This window comes from Hyposmocoma kahamanoa, unplaced genomic scaffold (assembly GCF_003589595.1).
Source record: "Hyposmocoma kahamanoa isolate Upper Pololo Valley unplaced genomic scaffold, ASM358959v1 89, whole genome shotgun sequence".
Classification (NCBI taxonomy): domain Eukaryota; kingdom Metazoa; phylum Arthropoda; class Insecta; order Lepidoptera; family Cosmopterigidae; genus Hyposmocoma; species Hyposmocoma kahamanoa.
This window is the reverse complement of record NW_020654520.1, coordinates 856,853-875,719: the sequence shown is the minus strand read 5'-3', so window position 1 is coordinate 875,719 and position 18,867 is coordinate 856,853. Positions and strand designations below refer to the sequence as shown.

General features: G+C 36.6%; 5 protein-coding genes across 7 annotated transcripts; 2 read left to right on the top strand and 3 right to left on the bottom strand.

Moving 5' to 3' along the window:
• Positions 1-381: 381 nt before the first annotated feature.
• LOC113236137 (nucleolar protein 11) lies at positions 382-5,228 on the top strand. Of its 2 annotated transcripts, none has more exons than XM_026472138.1 (4): positions 382-651; positions 3,329-3,493; positions 3,658-4,030; positions 4,112-5,226. In XM_026472138.1, exons 2-4 carry the CDS (start codon positions 3,446-3,448, stop codon positions 5,167-5,169), a joined length of 1,479 nt encoding a protein of 492 aa, XP_026327923.1. In that variant the 5' UTR covers positions 382-651; positions 3,329-3,445; the 3' UTR covers positions 5,170-5,226. The 2 variants fall into 2 exon arrangements, with proteins under 2 accessions (XP_026327923.1, XP_026327922.1); XM_026472137.1 differs by lacking the exon at positions 382-651 and adding an exon at positions 3,061-3,207 and having other exon boundaries at positions 4,112-5,228.
• On the bottom strand, positions 1,000-2,461 carry LOC113236139 (alcohol dehydrogenase class-3-like). Its single transcript, XM_026472140.1, has one exon. The coding sequence runs from the start codon at positions 2,202-2,204 to the stop codon at positions 1,074-1,076; it is 1,131 nt and encodes a 376-aa protein (XP_026327925.1). The 5' UTR covers positions 2,205-2,461; the 3' UTR covers positions 1,000-1,073.
• On the bottom strand, positions 5,201-6,771 carry LOC113236138 (RNA-binding protein 40-like). Its single transcript, XM_026472139.1, has one exon. It carries the CDS (start codon positions 6,513-6,515, stop codon positions 5,217-5,219), a length of 1,299 nt encoding a protein of 432 aa, XP_026327924.1. The 5' UTR covers positions 6,516-6,771; the 3' UTR covers positions 5,201-5,216.
• Positions 6,772-12,608: 5,837 nt separating this feature from the next.
• On the top strand, positions 12,609-17,052 carry LOC113236141 (chitobiosyldiphosphodolichol beta-mannosyltransferase). Of its 2 annotated transcripts, none has more exons than XM_026472143.1 (4): positions 12,609-13,287; positions 13,535-13,815; positions 14,544-14,769; positions 15,208-17,052. In XM_026472143.1, exons 1-4 carry the CDS (start codon positions 12,737-12,739, stop codon positions 15,416-15,418), a joined length of 1,269 nt encoding a protein of 422 aa, XP_026327928.1. In that variant the 5' UTR covers positions 12,609-12,736; the 3' UTR covers positions 15,419-17,052. The 2 variants fall into 2 exon arrangements, with proteins under 2 accessions (XP_026327928.1, XP_026327927.1); XM_026472142.1 differs by having other exon boundaries at positions 12,612-13,287; positions 14,484-14,769; positions 15,208-17,051.
• A 174-nt stretch (positions 17,053-17,226) lies between these two features.
• LOC113236147 (NHP2-like protein 1) lies at positions 17,227-18,063 on the bottom strand. The gene is made up of 2 exons (XM_026472149.1): positions 17,829-18,063; positions 17,227-17,642 (listed from the first exon to the last, which is right to left on the bottom strand). Exons 1-2 carry the CDS (start codon positions 17,829-17,831, stop codon positions 17,253-17,255), a joined length of 393 nt encoding a protein of 130 aa, XP_026327934.1. The 5' UTR covers positions 17,832-18,063; the 3' UTR covers positions 17,227-17,252.
• Positions 18,064-18,867: the final 804 nt, after the last annotated feature.

The following is an 18,867-nucleotide window of genomic DNA, read 5'->3' as shown; positions in this document are numbered from 1 at the left end:
CTTAACATATACAAATTCAATTGTTTCAGGCGAACAATGTGAGAGTTATGTCGAATATTACAAACAAGTGACGGCTGAATCAAGCTGAAAAGTTGTTTGAACAGATAATGGTCACTAAGCTGCAGATGTAATTGTAAAACAAGTTAAAAGTAGAAGCTATATTGTGTACACCTTGAAGAGTAAAAAGTTTCCATAATGGGCTTTTTATGCTGTTCCAAATTATAGTTTGAAATGTTACTTATGCTGTATCAAATACTGTGATACTTACTATTATTCATGTTAAACCTGAGATATAAATATTGTTTATAATATTTATCTTTAGTTAAAAAAAATTGTTTCATTTGCTCCTTTCCTTTATAATTACAAAATTATTGTAAACTACTATGCATTATACTAATATTCTTTTCCATTCTGGGAAGACACAGGCTACAGCCAGAGGACAAAAAACTGTGAGAGCCAGGAAAGTACTTCAGTTCTTTAATGGTGTTGGCCTTGGCTCGGAATTATAATTAGTGGTGATTGCAATAGATCACTTGATGATTGCAGTAATGAGGCCCTGAATGAAGCCTCCCTAATAATAATAATAATAATAATACCAGTATTTTTAGTTCACAAAATAATGCAGAAATCAATGAAGAACTGCTAAAAAATGTAAGTGATTAGTCCATTCTACATATTTTATTTATACCTATCAAATTTTTTTCATAAAGTGGTTTCGCAACGCTGTTGAATATATGTTGAATACAAATCAAAACACGTCACATCATCGTCGGCACACACGTCAAAGTAAATTGCGTGTACTTCAAATTTAAATGTTCATTAATTATCAATGTCATATTTCAATGTGAAACTACTTAAGTTTTGACAAAATTTCATCGTAATTTGTTTTTATAATAACCCAAAATGTTCTTTATCTGAAACTAATTTATACAATAAAAACAAGATAATGTAAGAAATAAATATTAAAGTTATTTATTACCAAAATCCTGCTGTACAAACGTCAGTCGGTTTACAGTTCAATATATGTATATGCTTAAATATATTATACAATGTAATATACCCCTATAATTAGTTTATAAATGCACAACAGCACGAATGGATTCACCAGCATGCATCAAACTGAATGCTTCATTGATTTCCTTCAGTGGTACATTGTGGGTTACAAAGTCATCCAACGGCAGCTTCTTGTCCAAGTACTCATTAACCAGTAGTGGTACGTTGTCACGACTCTTGTACCCTCCAAAAGCTGTTCCCTTCCATGTGCGACCCGTGACGAGCTGGAATGGACGAGTGCTGATCTCCTCGCCAGCTGCAGCCACTCCAATAATGACTGACACTCCCCAACCCTTGTGACATGCTTCTAGAGCAGCTCTCATTGTGTTAACATTGCCAATGCATTCAAATGTGAAGTCCAATCCCCCGTCAGTCAAGTCGACAAGTACTTGCTGAATTGGTTTGTCGTAGTCCTTGGGGTTGACAAATTCGTTAACTCCAAATTTCTTAGCCACAGCAAATTTGTTAGGGTTTATGTCTACACCAATGATACGCTTGGCCTTAGCTGCTTTGCAACCCAATGCGACAGCCAAGCCAACAGCTCCCAGACCGAAAATGGCGCAGGTAGAATCACGTTCAACATTAGCAGTGTTGAGTGCAGCTCCATATCCAGTAGGTACTCCACACCCAAGCAGGCATACCTTATCCAAAGGTGCAGTGTCGGCCACTTTACACAGCGAAATCTCTAAAACAACAGTGTATTCACTGAATGTAGAGCAGCCCATGAAGTGATACAGTTCCTGGCCCTTACAGCGGAAGCGGCGTGTGCCATCAGGCATCACGCCCTGTCCTTGGGTGACGCGCACTTTCTGGCATAAGTTCGTCTTAGGATTGAGGCAAAACTTACAAGTCTTGCACTGGGGTACGTAGAGTGGGACAACGTGATCCCCTGGTTTAACACTTGTGACCCCTTCACCGACACTTTCGACTATGCCACCGCCTTCGTGGCCTAGAACAACGGGGAACACGCCCTCGGGATCCTTGCCAGACAAAGTGTACGAGTCTGTATGGCACACACCGGTCGCTAGTATCTTAACGCGGACTTCGCCTGCCTTTGGTGGGTCTACTTCGATTTCCTCAATAGACAACGGTTTCCCGGCCTCCCAAGCAACCGCCGCTTGGCACTTGATGACTTCGCCCACAGTCGACATGCTTCGTCCACTGCTGACGAGTGTCAATTACAAAATGAAATGGTTGTTTAAAAACTTTAAAACAAACTGCCTTGACCCTGAAACCCAATGATAATAATACGCGGTATCAGTGTGAGTGAACCACAAATTATAAAGATTGGGTGTGAACGTTACATAACCATCCCAAATTAACGAAACAAATGACCTTGAGCGCGCCTTTCATAGGAATTCATATCCCATTGATAGACAAGATGAATTGATTTTTAAACAAACAGTCCATGTAAACACAAAATCCCACATGAATGTTTTGGGTAGAAAGAGTAGGTACGTTAGTTACGTAGAGTAGAGATATAACGTAGACGAGATATATGCTTGTGAGTATAGTGTTCTGTGGATATATGTAATTCAGTGTTGCCAGGTCTTCTGTTTTTCCAGTAGATCTACTGTTTTTGGACGATATCTACTGTTCTACTGTTTTTAGTCAAAATCTACTGTTTTTCAAGAATTTTCAGATTTTTCACTTTTTACAACTGTTCTTGTCGGCTTTTTAGACTTTATAAATCGTCGTAAGTAAGATAACATCAAAAAGATTAGAATATAATAGAAATCGTTTATTACTACGCCACAACATAAATATATACACATCAATAAAGATAAAAAAAAGATGGAGCTAAATTAAAAAAAATGTAGGTGACAATGTTTGAAGAAAATCAAACACCGTAACTTACTGTCCGTAAGTTCAGCATCTACTGTTTTTTGTTTTTCCTCAATCTACTGTTTTTTCTGTGCAGATTTGACCTGGCAACACAGATGTAATAATTCGTGTAAATCATTGTTGTAGGTTAAGTTAACGTTTTAAACGAATGATCTATTGTTTTACGTTAAGAAAGTAATGGCTAAATTGCACAATTACTACGTTTTGTGTCCTTTAATTGATCAGAAAAGTTTTCTTGGCGTTTCTCCTGACAAAGAAGGGGAATACCTGATCGTAACATTGGGACGCAATGTTGTTAACAGATATAGAGTAAGTTTGTTTAAGAAGTAAATTAACTTTCAAAATATGTTTGTTTTGACTATGATTTACCTCACAGAAAAGCGCGTTTGTAGTATAAGTTTTGAGGTTATAGTACTAAAATAACCTTTAGCTTTCAGATCAAAAGCAAGTTGGTGGCTGGACTTCGAAGGACCATATAACGTCTACTGTGGTCCATGACAAAGAACAAGACAGTTATGTTGGCATATTTAACAATAACACCATCAAGATGTGGAAGGAAGATGGAGACAATTTGGATAAATCTAAAAAGTTCAAGGTAAAGTAGTGATAATACTTTATTTTGGCACACAATTTTAGTCAAAGCAATTTAGTGTTAACCTTTAATAATTTTTCGATATGACTGGCAATGAACATGTTGCTAATTGGTGGCAAAACTAGGTTGATCATACTGTCTAAAACAAAATTTATAACAATTTTCAGTTTTCTACCAACTTGCTAAAAATAATACCAAGAGGACAGCAGCCATCAATAATTGTATTTTCAAATGGGAATTGCGGAGCCCTTCCATATGCAATTGACAACAGAAAGACATATGAAAGCAAATCAATCCTTAAAGACTCTGAAGTTATAGTTGATGCAGCTTGTTACATGCAAAATGGAATAGATTACATAACCTATGTAATAAAAAACAGCAAAGACTTATATGAAATTATAAACTGTCCAGTTAGACATGAGCTTGGGGATTTGGAAAGATCTAAAATAAGCAGGATTAAGATAAATCGGCCTGATGATGTGTATGTGGTTGGTGAACTTATAAGTACACAGGATAAAGCAATGGTTGTGTATGTTTTGTGTAAGTATTAAATATGATGAGAATTGTAAATATTAATAGTGAATGTGTGCAGAACTAAAATGGTATTTTGTCTGATTTCAGGGAGCGACTCAAAAATGTCAATGTACGACTTAACTAAAAAGTTCTGGAAGACCATTGGCACCATACCTTGGATTTCGACTTTTAACCATGTTTCCATGGCATGGATGGCTAAGGATCATTTAATTCTGTTTGGTAGCAACATGGATCAAGATGGAGCTATAATTTTAGCCTACAATGTTGTTCTCGGAGTTGGGTCTTGCAAATATCCAATGAAGATGTACACTGCTGAAGCAAAATTGTACTGCATCAATGAAAGAATAATTCTAGAAGCTTCGAACCATATTGGAGTACTGCCTTATGTGTTAGAGATTCGAAGGAACCTCTCCAGACTTCTAGGTTCTCATGAAATCATTCAGGATGAGGAAACTGAAATTGTCAACTGGGACAATTCTGCAAAACAGAATATTAAAGTTGCAAATGAATTTAAGCACTATTTAAAGCAGGGAATCACGGAAAGAAGTATTTGTGCACAAGTCATACCGCCGTTATTAGAAAAAGACAGCACTGAAAAAGTTAAATCAGAATTGATTAAATTTAAAGATGTACCTGAATCAGTGTTAGTTCAGACAATAAACTATGTCTTAAAGTTAATTGATGCAAAAAGTGTTGATCTTACAAAGCAACAAAAATTTACAAAATTCTGTAAAAGACAAGAAAATAATTTAAGCCTTTTAAATGACTTACTCAAAATTGTTTATAGTGACGCATTGTTAACTTTTTATTTAAGAGAAGGTATTTCCTTAGATGATGCACTTTTCCTGATGACATACATTACATATTTACTTTTTGATCAGCACATTTCAGTAGATGCAGACTTTGAAAGCAAATTACTTGACTGGTGCACTTTACTTGTAGATTCATTTTACCAACAATACTTAATGACAAAAAGTCAAAAAGTGACTCATGTTTTAAAAAACACTTTGAGTTGTGTGCTGACTCTTGTAAAAAACTTACATACAATTGATAAAACAATGATAACATTACATAAGTATTTGACTGGTAAAGATAAGATACGTGAAGAATCTGTACCATATTCCATCGAAATGATGAAAATATAAGAAATTTTAGTAAAAATAATGTTATATTTGTAATGAAAAATGCATTCTCAATCAACAGTCTTTTTATTTGCAGCTCTAGCAAACTGTACGACCATAGGTCTTTCTTTCAGTAGGTAACCATTAGTTTCATGCAATGCTGTTTCAGCAATAGCAACAGATGGGAATGTAACAAAAGCTTGCCCCTTCATTCTACCTTCCTGCATGACTCGTACATCAAAACCATTTTGTTTTTCCTCAGACAAATCTTCTATATATCTCCTATAGATTCTGTGAACATCTTGTTCAGTTGCTGTCTTTGGTAAATTCTTAATGTAAAGCCTCATTGAAGGCTGTCCTGGGTGATAATTCTTGAACACGGGCAATACTTTCATATCATTGTAAGATATTCTATTCTTCAACAACTCTGTTTTGGAAATGGTTGGTTGCTGAGGTTCTGAAGATGCCTCTTCTATTTTTTCTGGTTCTGGTTCCTTTTCAAACTTACCAAGTTCACCAATAACTTTTGGTTCTTCAGAGGGTTTTTGCAATGCGTCTTGAGGTACAAATAAAGATATTTTCTTTGGTTCTTGTATTGGAATGATGGGTTCAAATACTTCTTCATGATTTACCGGTACTTTTTTAACCTTAGGCAATATGGCAGTAGACAAAACTGCAGCTGCACTCTTTACTGGTGCAACTAGTTTACGTTTTCTCTTAAATGCTGTTGGTTGGCTTGTTACAGTCTTCTGCTCAGTCTCATCACTGGATATCTCTGACTCTGGTTCACTTTGTGGTTGTGGAATTAATGTCATTTGATCAAAAAAGTACGATTTGAATGTTTCTTTAAAAAAATCTATAGCTTTTTCATTTTCTTCAAATGGTACTTCTAAGCACATTTTATTTAATAAATGTAGACTTTGGATATAAAATGGCTTGTGAGTAAACATTGTGTGAATGAGATTCACAGCAATAGAAGGATTTATTTCAGGATATTTGTATTTTAAATGAACTGGAGGTGGTTGATAGAAGTCTACTGAAGGATTCCAAGCGTTCAGTCGCCTTAAAAATTCTTGCACATGCTTCGTTGTGGCCGAACTTTGTTCTGAATCTATTTTCTGTGTTAAAGGTTCTTTTTCCACAGAATATTCTACAACCAACCTCCTGTGTGCTATCTCCAACTGATGAAGCCGCATCAGAGAACTCCTGGCTTTTTCTACACTACCAAACGATGCGAATACATAATGTCTTTTTCTCAAAGTTTCCCAAACTTTTTCCGCTCCAAAATGTTTTAAAAGTTGTTCCTTTTCTTGAAAAGAAAGTGTAGCAGGTAAATGTCTAATCATTAAGACCTTAGACATGTTGATCATCCTAGACCTTTTTAAATTTAAAATGAATGAATAAGAAGGTTAAGAAGTCCACTGTTATAAATTAACGCCACAGTTGTTAATCACAGAACACTATAACTGCTTTCTGCATAAGATGGAAAGCTTTCTGTTTCCGTATATTCTAGGTGGTAACTCTTTGACTTTCTTTTTCTTTATTAATAATTTTGGCTTGGATATAAGTACTTGAGCCACGTCTTCGTTTAATTATGTTTCTGTAAATATGGCCGCCACAAAGAGGATAGGCAATTTGAGGCGGCGTGCTTGGATTGACTCGGGATTCCTTAGAAAGGGCCGATACGGGTATTTTAGATTAAGGCACAATAGTATTCCACTTTAAACTAGATTTCACAAAATAATTGAAAGTCAAAGTAAAAACGACAATTTGCGAATCTCTTTGGCTTTCTGTCTGTTAACTCTACAGACTACTTAGCACTAGTTAACTCGTTGTAATGACATTGAATATCAGCTGTTATCAGTGTTGTGTTTTAGCTATCTTTGGGAACCTGAATCGCTTCTCAAAAATATTCGAATTTTGATGAAGTAAGTATAATTTATGGAAATAATTAATTTTGTTAAGAAGATTGCATGCTATGTGGTCTATGCATCCTAGCAACTTCTTATTTTCTTATCATCTCTGTCAATTGTGTATCTTTCGTAATAAATACTTTATAAAACATCGTTTGCAATATAGATTCACGTTATTACGTTAATATGGTAGCAGAGCGTTAAAGATTGTTGTTTTATGAAGAAAGGAATGTCGGGAGTTCACATTTGCTAATAAAGTAGCAAAAATGGGCAAATCGTTTCTTGAAGTGACCAAAATGCAAGTTGGACTGCTGGACGATAAGAACTTAGCATCGAATGCTACCTCAGATGAGTGAACTGATTACGAGAAGCAACTGCAGGCCTATCAAAAGGGAGATAGTGTAGCGTTGCTAGTAATAACTACAAATCTGTCAGATGATAACTTTCAGAAAGTTATGCGATATTCTACTTCTATAGAGGTATGGTTAGAACTGCACCGCCTGTATGATGGAGTGTCAGAAGATCGAGCCTATGACCTCTGTTTGAAATTCTTTAGCTATAAGAAAAACCTGAAGATGACATAGTCGGTTACCCACTTGTCAAAAATAAAGAATATTTGGTTTTCGCTAACACAAGAATTGCTAAAATCAAAACAAGGTTATTTACCAAAAATCTTCCTTATTTGTAAAATTTTGGACAAATTTTGGCCTGAAGAATACTTCGTATTTAAATCCAGCTGGTTGTTAATGTCAAAGTCTGATCGAACAATAGATAACATAACAAGCCAACTATGTTCTCACGAGAAAGCACCATCCTCTAAGAATGGAGACGATATGGACGCCCTTTACGTGCTAGGAACAAAGTCTGAACTGAAGAAGAATAAGAAACCATTTGACAAAAGAGACAAAGGAAAATGTCACTATTGCGGTGAGATCGGTCATAGGGTCAAAGGATGCTCTAAATGGATTACCGATGGACGTCCGCCCAAACAGAAACCATCAACTTCCAAGGGTGATCCAAGCATGAACGTAAACATGAATCTTATGGATTTTGACCACAAAAATTCAAACATAGATTACGATAATTGGTTTGTTGACAACGGAACTACGAGCTATGTTACCCACAGGTGTGACCTTTTTAACATTTGAGGATTTTGAAGGTACACACACGGTAACAACTGCGAATGGAGAGGCAGTTCAAGCAATTCGCAAAGGCAAATTGTCGGTACTGGCCGACGTTGCAGGCAACAAGCAAATAATTACCCTAAATGATGTTTGGTATGTGCCTACCATAAACAAAAACCTTTTCTCTCAGCCCAGGTTAAGCTTTCAAATAGTATCTTTACATCACATGCTACAGTATGTAATTTGTCAGTCAATGGTAATAAATTGCTAATTGTAAACAGGAAGAAACATGGAGGGTTATATAAGCTACAATTGACCAATGTTAAACCTGTCCAATCTGTAGACAAACTATCTAGACTCGAACAATTTACTACAGCTCTACCATGAAAGGTTGGGGCATCAGAACAAGGCCCATGTAAAGAAAGTTTTGGAAATAGAGCTTGGAATAAATTATGTGAAGGTTGTATGAAATTTGGAACTAGAGGAAAAGCAACTGAAGTCGGAGAGCTCATACATGCGGACGGGATGTAATCAATCGATCAAGGGATGTAATCTTTGAAGAGAAAACCCTGAGACCAAGTAATCAGGTAGATATAGTCCGACGTCCTTTGACCTTCCGCTGTTAGTCACAGCTGCAGAAATGCCATCGTCATCAAATACAAAGGTAGGATCCTCACCTGTCAATTTAGATGAGAACAATATTGAACCGTATACTAATTATAAACTTGACTCAAATGATGAAGAAGGTCAAGCTGGTGGTTCGTTTGTATCAATAAGAGAGGAAGAGAATGAATTAGAGAATGTAGAAGTACTACCAGAAATAAATGAAAGGGGAATGACGCCTAGAAATGAGGGTGAAGAGTTACCTCTTTAATTAGGAGAAAGTAGCATGACGCTCAGAGATATAAGGTTCAATGATTTTGTTATGAATATTGATGACTTGTATGGCAGTAAAGAGCCGAAGACGTATAAAGAGGCTCTTGATTGACCTGACCAATATGAATCGCGCAAGGCTATAGATAGTGAGATGAATTCTTTGCGTGAAAATGACACTTGGGAATTAGTTCAAGCAAAAAGAAAAATCAGAGTCAAATCAAAGAAAGATCAAATGGGTATTCAAACTTCAAATGGATCCTGATGGAAGTATTAATCGCTATAAAGCAAGATTAGTAATTAAGGGCTACTCGCAAAGAGAAGGTATCGACTACGATAGGACTTTCATTCCAGTAGCCAAGCACTTTGAGTACGATCAGAGTTTTACTAAGCGTTGCTGTTAATGAAGGGTTGATTTTACGTCAGTTTGATGTAGCTACTGCCTTTTTGAGTGGGAATGTAAAAGAGGAACTGTACATGAAACAGCCATTTAATAGAATCGGGATTTAAACAAACTGAAGCAGATCCCTGTTTTTATTTTCGCAAACGTGGCAATGGCAAAGTCATTAGGCCTATATGTGGATGATGGGTTAATCGCATCAACAGATGAGGCAGAAGCAGAACATTTTGTGGAACATGAACTAAAGGCTCGTTTCAAAATAACAACGAAGCCCGCTTCTTATTTCCTCGGTTTGGAATTGGAGCAGCAAGCTAATGGTACTATTTTAGTACATCAGAAAGCTTACATCAAGCGAATATTAGAAAAATTCAGAATGTCGGACTGCAAACCAGTCGCAACTCCAGCTGTAAAGGAGTCTCGAGAGAGTATTTCTAAAAAAAGTACTTGTACAAACATAGATTTTCCGAATTTCCCCTACAGACAAGCAGTGGGAGCACTCAGCTATTTAATGGTGGCAACTCGCCCCGACATAGCTTAAGCTGTAAGCGTAGCATCGAGAAAACTAGAGAATCCGTCTGCACAAGATGTGATAAAAGTAAAAAGAATTATGCGATACTTAAAAGGAACGGAATCCCGAGGCCTTATATTCTTTCCTATTATATCTTATTATATTATATTATATTATATTAAGAGAGAGAAGTATGGTCACTGGCATTGAGTCATATTGTGACGTTGACCATGGAGGTGATTTAGAACTGGTCATTCTACAAGTGGACTAGTCTGTTTACTGAACCGCTCGTTAGTCAGCTGGGAAAGCAAGAAACAAAAATCTGTTGCGCTTTCGACTACAGAAGCCGAGCTAGTCGCTGACAGCGAAGCGTGCCGAGAGATGATATGGGTGAAGCGTCTCGTTGGACAACTGACATCGCTACGCCAAACTCCTTTGTATGTCGACAATTGAGGAGCAGCAAAGTTAGCGCATAATCCACCCTATGAGTATCACCGTCGTACGAAACACATACGCTTGCGACATTCTATGTAAAGAGAATGTGTAAACAATGGAGTTCTGAAAGTGAGGCAAGTTGCCGCTGAAGAGCAGCTAGCTGACTTGCTCACTAAACCATTATTCAAGCCGAGACAGGAATTGCTGTCTCAGAAGTTTAGCTTATCGTCATAAAGAGATAGAGAAGTGGATGTTAAGAAGATTGCATGCTTTGTGGTCTACGTATCCTAGCAATTTATTTTCCTAACATCTCTGTCAATTGTGTACCTTTCGTAATAAATACTTTATAAAATATCGTTTGCAATATAGATTCACGTTATTACGTTAATAAATTTTACAGAAAGAGGTAAGTAGACCTTTTAAACAAACTAGAGCGTCTACAGAACCTGGCTATCAGATTTATTTTCGGTCTCCGAAAATTTGATCACGTTTCCGAATTTCGTGCTCGGTTAAAATGGCTCCCAATCCGCCTTCGCCGTGATGTGCATATCCTGTCCACCCTTTTTAATATACTTCATGACCCAAATTCTCCTTCCTACCTACGTTCCCGGTTCCAACTGCTTCCCCCTCCTAGCCGCTCAAGGCGTCCGTGCATCACTAAGATGCTCGTTCATCCTAGTTGTAAAACAAATTTCTTTTACAACTCCTTTTCCTCTCGTGCAGCGCAGCTGTGGAACAGACTCCCTTCCCATATTCAGTCTAGTCCGTCAATTGCTTCCTTCAAGAAAAGGTTGACAGCGCACTTTCTTGCTGAACTCTCTTAATAATCATCATATTTGTATATGTGTAAGTTTATTGATACAATGTATTATACGTTATGTAGTCTATTTATTTATATACTATTTTAATTATTTAACGGTAATTTTATATATGCATATTTTACACATGTAGATTATCATCTTTTGTTATCTCTTTTGCACGCCGTTCCCCGCTTAAAACCTTTGCTCTCACTGCCTTGGGTTGGCTGGAAGAGATCTCTTTTAGAGATAAGTCCACCTTTGCTCACCTTATGTTATTTTTTTGTTTCTGTTTATTTGTTTGGTGCAATAAAGAATATATATATAAAAAATAGATATTATTTTTGTTATCACTTACTATAAATTTTGTCATTTGTATAACGGGACGTGCCGTGGTGCCTTTCTACCAGAGGACACTCTTTCTACTTCCCAAATCAAAGAGAATTTAAGCACTTCCCAAATATTTACTTTGCTCTTTGCTTTCTACACAGCCAGCTTTCGCTCCCATTTCCTCGACATATTTTGTTACAACACTTCTCTGAGTGTGTTCGATTCGAACGCTTACCGTGAAGAGCCAAGATAAATAAGAAAAAAAAATATTTATAATTTTATTTATAATTTAATAAATTAATTAATTTAGGTATTTTTTTAAATTGTGTTGTGTTTTTTAACTAGTCAGTCACCACAAACTATTAATACACTAAAAGTACTTTGAATATGTCAGTCACTCTCACTCCAGTTGACAGTAGAGATGGGTCGTCGGCGCAGTTTCCGTTAACGAAACGCAACCGCCCATCGTCGACGATCAACTAGTTAAATTTGTCGACTAGTCTGTCATTCAGCTTAAGTTGATTTTCGTTCGTAAGACGAGTTTACTGAATCAACTAAAGTAGCTTTTGAAAATATGATATATTATATAATTTTGAAATTATACATAGTTTTGGGAATTAATTCATTTCCAACGTTTAACATGAGCGCGGCTATCAACGCTTTTGACATACTGCAATAGAGTTTCATTCCGATAGATTCTAGGACATTGCGTCACAACGGGCGCAACGCCTATCTCTCGCTCTAGCGAATTAAATACACCGTCATCCTTTTTCTATATTGAATGCACTATTGCAATAATAAATAGCATAACACACCTATCTTACTTCATCGCACATATTCAAACATCAACTTACACTTACAGAATTTAAAGTTTAAAATAATTTGTCTATGTAAGTCTATGTATAATTCGACTAAGTTCGCACGTCGTCTCGTGACGCAGAGCGTTGATTTGATTAACGCGTGGACTCTCCGTGTAGCAGTTTACGAATTCTACTAGTTAACCGAAGAACGGGATCGTAGAAACGTCGATTGGACGTGAACGGTTGATTCGACTAGTTCGTCCATTCAACGCCCATCTCTAGTTGACAGCAACTCGCGAGATTTTCGGACTTCGGAATTTGTCAACGACGCGGTACCGGCAAAGGATCAAATAAATATTGTTTAATTCAATTAAAATTTCTACATATGTAACAAGTGAAATTTTGTACACCATGGCTGATGAAACACGTAGAAAAAATGTGAAAGTGGTCGTATTGGGCGATATAGGAAGAAGTCCACGTATGCAGTATCATGCCTTGTCCCTTGCAAACAACGGACTTAACGTGAATATTATCGCTTACGTGGACAGTAAACCGCTCACCGAGATACTGGAGCACCCTCAAATAACTATAACTAAATTACAACCGCTCGTTTTTAACGCTGGGCCCAAGATATTTCAATACGCGCTAAAAGCTTTTTGGCAAGCCGTAAGCTTGCTTCTTACTTTATTTGTAACTGGAAAATGTGACTACCTACTCTGTCAGAACCCTCCAGCGATTCCCACCTTACCAATCTGCCGTTTTTACTGTCTGGTCACTAAAACAATATTCATAATAGATTGGCACAACTATGCATACTCCATAATGGCATTGTCATTGCCTCCAAAGCATTTCTTAATGAAGATATCTAAGTGTATTGAGAAATATTTCGGCCAATCTGCGCGACACAACCTATGCGTCACGTATGCTATGAAACAGGACTTGCTGGACAACTGGGATATTGTGTAAGAATTTTAGAAAACTATATATTCTTATAATCAGAAATTCAGCTTTTACTTTGGTATTTTATTTTTTTTTGTAATAAGTCTATGTTTGCACTGTATATACAATACAATAAATGTGATCTAATCACCATGGTACCCTGTTTGTGCATTTCCTCTGCTTCTTTTTTGTATAGCTAAACAGTGTGGACTTTACTTTAAAAAAAATGAATTTATAACTTAATTACTTCATAAACTGTTTACTTTTCAGAGCTAAAGTTCTTCATGATAGAGCACCAAATATGTTCCACCCAATAACACTAGAAGAGAAACATGCATGGTTTTTAAAGATTGGTCAACAGTACCCAGAATTTGCGTGCACAGGGCGGGAGCAACTGAACCATCCATCTGGAGATGGTGTTACAAAGACCGCATTTACACAACTAGTAGCATCACAAGTGGAGGCACGTAGTGACCGGCCTGGTTTGTTGTTTAGCAGTACTAGTTGGACTCAAGATGAAGATTTTGGTGTTCTAATGAAAGCATTGGAAGGTAAATTTACACATGTCTAATTGAATTTTCTCCATTAGTTTATTATTGTATATGTAATTTTAATTAGACAAACAGTTAATGTGATTGGTACACTCAAGAGCACATCAAGCTTGACACTGTACTTTAGACCGTTCTTATCGTAAGCGGCATAAAGTTGGATTTAAGTCTTAAATGTAATAACGCACACACTCAACATAGCCCCGCACTAGGGAAACCCTGTGTCGCGGGTGCCATGGACACAAACATATACAACCACAAATTACACCCAAACTCACGAGAGAAATATTTCTCCCGAAGGCCATGCAAATATTTCTCCCGACCCGGGAATCGAACCTGGGACAGTCCAGAATGGTAACTGTTCGGCCACAGAGGCAGTTTATAAATGTAAAGTTTGACATGTTCTTGACCCTGTACTATACTCATGGTGCTCAACAATGTGTCGAGTTGCAGATATCAGACCAGTACACCAATGCGCTGGTAGTGACTATACACGAATATCCTTCAAAATTACGTAATAATAAGTCTGGTTTGGTTAATATTTTTTTTACTTTTAAAAACAATTTCTCCTAATATTTTAGACCGCGATATCTAAGGATTATATAAAAGTTGACATGAATTACACTGTGTTGATTAACGATTATTTATATTTTAATAATAATTTGTTACAGGTTATGAAACGGCGTACATTGTAACGAAAAGACTACCAAAACTTGTATGCGTCATTACAGGCAAGGGTCCTATGAAGCAACATTATATGGACAAGATTTCCCAAAGCAAATGGCAGCACATCAAAGTGGTGACACCCTGGTTGGAAGCTTGTGATTACCCTACAATGGTGGCTAGTGCTGACTTAGGAGTTTGTCTTCATACTAGTTCATCTGGACTAGATTTACCAATGAAAATTGTGGATATGTTTGGTGCGGGTCTACCTGTTTGTGCTTTTGAATATAAATGGTAAGTGTACCTAATATTGGACAACTCCATAAAAAGCAAAAAATACATCCATAACCTCTTTTAATGATGAGAATCTACTAGCTGCCTCCTACACCAGTGTAACCTAATAGGTGCATGCACTCCTTGGGAACATCATAAAACCTTCATTACAGTATGAGCCACTCGGAAACCACTTTTGTATGCAACTATTACATTGTGGGCCAATGTATGCCAATTGAATTGACTGATTGCAATAAATTTGCTCTAGTGAGCAAATAACTATTTTAAGTGAAACTGTAAATCTCTTAGTGTTCTAGAAATATTTGTTCAATCACTTGACTGAACACAAAATTTAACATTCTGTAGTTATGACAAAAGAACCTACTACTACATTTTAGTAGCTAAAAGTACAAGTCTAAATTACTTTGTGATTATTAAATTTTTTTTAATTTGTTCCAGTCTCAATGAACTAGTGCAAAATGGCATAAACAGTTACACATTCAAATCAAGTGAAGAGCTTTCAAAGCAGATAGTAAATTGGTTTGAAGACTTCCCCAATAATGAGGTCCAGAACAAAATTGCCGAATGTATGAAGAATCATCTCACAAATTTTCAACAGTCAAGATGGGAGGATAATTGGAACCTTCGGGTGAAGCAATTATTTGAGTAGATTGTAGAGTACACTTGAGTACAAATAGACAAGTTAACCCTTGGCATATCACAGAACGCTACGCAGAACTAAATGCTGTTATTGCACATTACATACGACGACCTCCATGGTCGAGTGGCTAGCACGGCATTCGTGGTTTCGCCTTCTCTGAGGGCCCGCGTTCAGTCCCGGTCTTGGGCCTGGGTGTTTGTGGTACCGTCGGTTGTTTCCAACTTCCATAACACAAGTGCTTTAGTTACTTACTTTGGGGTCAGAGCAACATTATGTGATGTCTAATATTTATTTATGACTAATTATTGTTTATTTTAATAAGATCACGAAAATCAATGTGAAATGTAAAAACCACCACCAGTATAAAAAAATTTAGATAGATTTATATGAAATATATCAGTGAATTGGAAGTCTGTTTTCTACAGTACAATGGAAGTCAGTTGTGGCTTCTTGCTATTGCAGATTTAAGGCTCGATTTACAATGCGGCGGAATATTTTTATTGTTCCGTACGATTACATTGTGCTAATTATGAACTTTATGGTTTTTTTTTAATGTAGATATAAGTAAAAAAAAACAGGTTGTGCGTCTTCCGGATAATTTGATGATCCCGCGCGGGATTCTGGCATTCTCGAGAATGTTCGCATAAAATTCCAGCAGCCGCCATCGTCGAATGCACGGGAAGGCAGGCGCATTGCGATGGAAAGCGTCTTCGAAATAGGTTAGGAACTTACATATGTACCATGCATAACAGAAAAAACATGGATTCAGATGAAAAGTTGATTTGTTTGGTAGAAAATGTGATAATTTGTACAATAAAGCTTGATTTTATTGAAAAAAATTCTAAAGACTGCAGATAACCAAAAAATTTGACAAATATGTAAAACATGACAAATTATTTTATCGTTTACGGGACGCTTAAGACTAACGCACCGGGAAAGACATAAAGAGTAGATGGATATATGGACATACAAATCTCTGCAAAATGTTTCACATTGTCAAAATTGTTTTTGATAAATCATGGACCCAAATGTCTTTTCTATTTCTGTTCTCCTTTTCTTCTTTTGCTTCACTTATAAGCGAATTAAGTCCAAGTCCATTATCCTTATGCAAAAGATCTAGACTGAACACCTGCTACTGGCTCACAGGGGAATTCTTGTGAATGCACAAGCACTGCACGCGTCATCCGTGAGCTGAATTTCACCTCCATGCCGCCGGATTGTAAGCCTAAGACCCTAAGTACAAAGTCAAAATGGTTGCATGAAGATATTCATGATACTATGAAAAGTACAAGTAGGTTTGCAACAAGTTTGCCAGCGTCATTCATAGAATAATGTCCAAGTAATTTAGCAGATGGGGTCCTGTGCGTGTGGAAATTATTAGAGCTCAAATGATACAACATTCCATTCGCCCAATTGTCAACTTAATACTATGTGATGAAGATATTTTTTGTAATCATTGTTTTTTTACTACATGAATTCTAGTTATGTGAAAGGCTGAATGGAAATAGGAATGCTTAGTTGAAATGTTTTAAAATAAATATATATGCTGCATTTCCCATTTCCAGCTTCAGGGCGGATTGACATAATGGCAAATGTAGTCAAACCATTGTGCAATTATTTGTCATGTCTTTTTTACTTTGAAACAATGAATTTTGATAGTATTTTCAGTATGTTAAACTTATTATCTATGTGATAATTCCAATGGGCCAATTTAGTGTTATTCTATGTGATATAAATGTTTGTATGTAATTGGTAACTTTAAATGAATACTTCAATATAAAATTTATACAATTGTACAAGTTTATAGTTTTATTATCAAAAAATATGTCATAATATTTCTAATTTAAACTAAAAGTCTCTCAATTTCCTGATGAATGCTTTGGATCTGAGGCTTGAGCTGTGAGCCTTCATTAATGGTGATGGAGCAAGCTATAATTGGGCGGGAGACTCCACAAGCACGCCCCAGAGCTTGCTTTGACCGTACAAACACATAAGGTACATTCTTATCTTCGCAAAGGATTGGAATGTGTAATACAATCTCCAGCGGCTCGGCGTCAGCTGCCATTACTATAAACTCAGAAAGACCTCGATTCAAAGTTTTCGTAGCTTCATTGGCACCCTTCCGTAGCTGCTTATAATTGGTTGCCTGCTGCACCAGGTTAAGAATCTTCGCAGTAAGGGCCGCGTCCGCCAAAGGATAGGCTTTAGGGTTCACTGCGGCTTCAGTTTCTCCCTAAAAATAATTTAAAAAAATATTAATACCGGCGACGGTAATGCCATGTGAAACATAACCTAAAAGCTTTAGCGTCGTATAATTGTAGGAATTTTAGTCAAATGAAAAGTAAAAGACATCTGGAGAAAGCATTGAGTTTATAAGGTCAACCAGAGGTAGTACTACCATAAATTAAAATCTACTTACCATGTTCACTTCAATAACCGTTGTGTTCACTTGCCAAAGTTAAAGTATAACCCTCTCGGCGATTGCTCGCTTCACTGAGGAAACTAAAAACGTGATGAGTTCAGAAGAACTGAGATTTAGATTTCTACATGTACAAACCGAGGTAAATTTGGAAATTGTTATTATTTCAAGAAATCACCTATTCATACGACTTCGCTGTCCACGCCAAAATCTTTCTAATTTACGGTCCACGGTCCACGCGCCTTTTGGCAGTTTTGACCACAGACTATTAATTACATGCTAACTAGAGGTGGGCGTTTAAACGAAAAGCACTTAAAAAAGTCCGCTTTTTAAAATAAGCGCACAAGCACAATTTCATTTTAAGCGTAAGCATTGGTTACTGGTCAAACGTGCCTAAGTTTCAAGTAGCGCCATCTATGATTCCTAAACATATTAATTCAACATAACGTTGCAAGTTTTTTAAACATAAAGTCTATGCGTTTAAACGTTTTTCTAAACGACTTTTTTGCGTCAAACTAAAAAGCGTTTAAGTGAAGCGCTTTTACAAGCACGTTTTTTAAACGTACGTTTTAACGTTAAAAAATAAGCAGTTTTTTTCCATTTCAACGGTTAACAACTACACAAGTTAAACAACTTATATTTTTGAACGCTTTTAAACGCCAATGAACAAAATGTTAATATAATAATGTTATGTCATAAATAAAAATAAAACTTGTTTATTTTATTAATGATTACAACAAACTAGTGGAGTAATTTCACAAAAAATAATCAATTCAATAAAAATTTAAAATACAGTGAATAGCGACATCTCTCGCCAGGACTAGTAGCTGTAAAGCTACCAACTGCGTGATAAATCTTTCATAGATTTCTCATAGATGGCGCTACGACTAAAAAGTCGTTGAAAAACCAAATACAAAGACACGACACAAGCACATAGAAAAATTTGTTGGGTTCGTTGGTGCGTTCCGTGGCTTAGTTGGTATAGCGTCTGTCACGGTATGCAAGAAGACGTCGGTTCGAATCCGACCGGATCGAAGGA

Excerpts from the sequence above, each read along its gene's own strand:
- LOC113236139 (XM_026472140.1), bottom strand. The coding sequence starts at position 2,204 with ATGTCGACTGTGGGCGAAGTCATCAAGTGCCAAGCGGCGGTTGCTTGG.
- LOC113236137 (XM_026472137.1), top strand. The coding sequence starts at position 3,076 with ATGGCTAAATTGCACAATTACTACGTTTTGTGTCCTTTAATTGATCAG. Across the intron at positions 3,494-3,657 it reads ATAAATCTAAAAAGTTCAAG|TTTTCTACCAACTTGCTAAA; the intron begins GTAAAGTAGTGA and ends AACAATTTTCAG. Across the intron at positions 4,031-4,111 it reads AATGGTTGTGTATGTTTTGT|GGAGCGACTCAAAAATGTCA; the intron begins GTAAGTATTAAA and ends GTCTGATTTCAG.
- LOC113236138 (XM_026472139.1), bottom strand. The coding sequence starts at position 6,515 with ATGATCAACATGTCTAAGGTCTTAATGATTAGACATTTACCTGCTACA.
- LOC113236141 (XM_026472142.1), top strand. The coding sequence starts at position 12,737 with ATGGCTGATGAAACACGTAGAAAAAATGTGAAAGTGGTCGTATTGGGC. Across the intron at positions 13,288-13,534 it reads CTGGACAACTGGGATATTGT|AGCTAAAGTTCTTCATGATA; the intron begins GTAAGAATTTTA and ends TTTACTTTTCAG. Across the intron at positions 14,770-15,207 it reads TGTGCTTTTGAATATAAATG|TCTCAATGAACTAGTGCAAA; the intron begins GTAAGTGTACCT and ends AATTTGTTCCAG.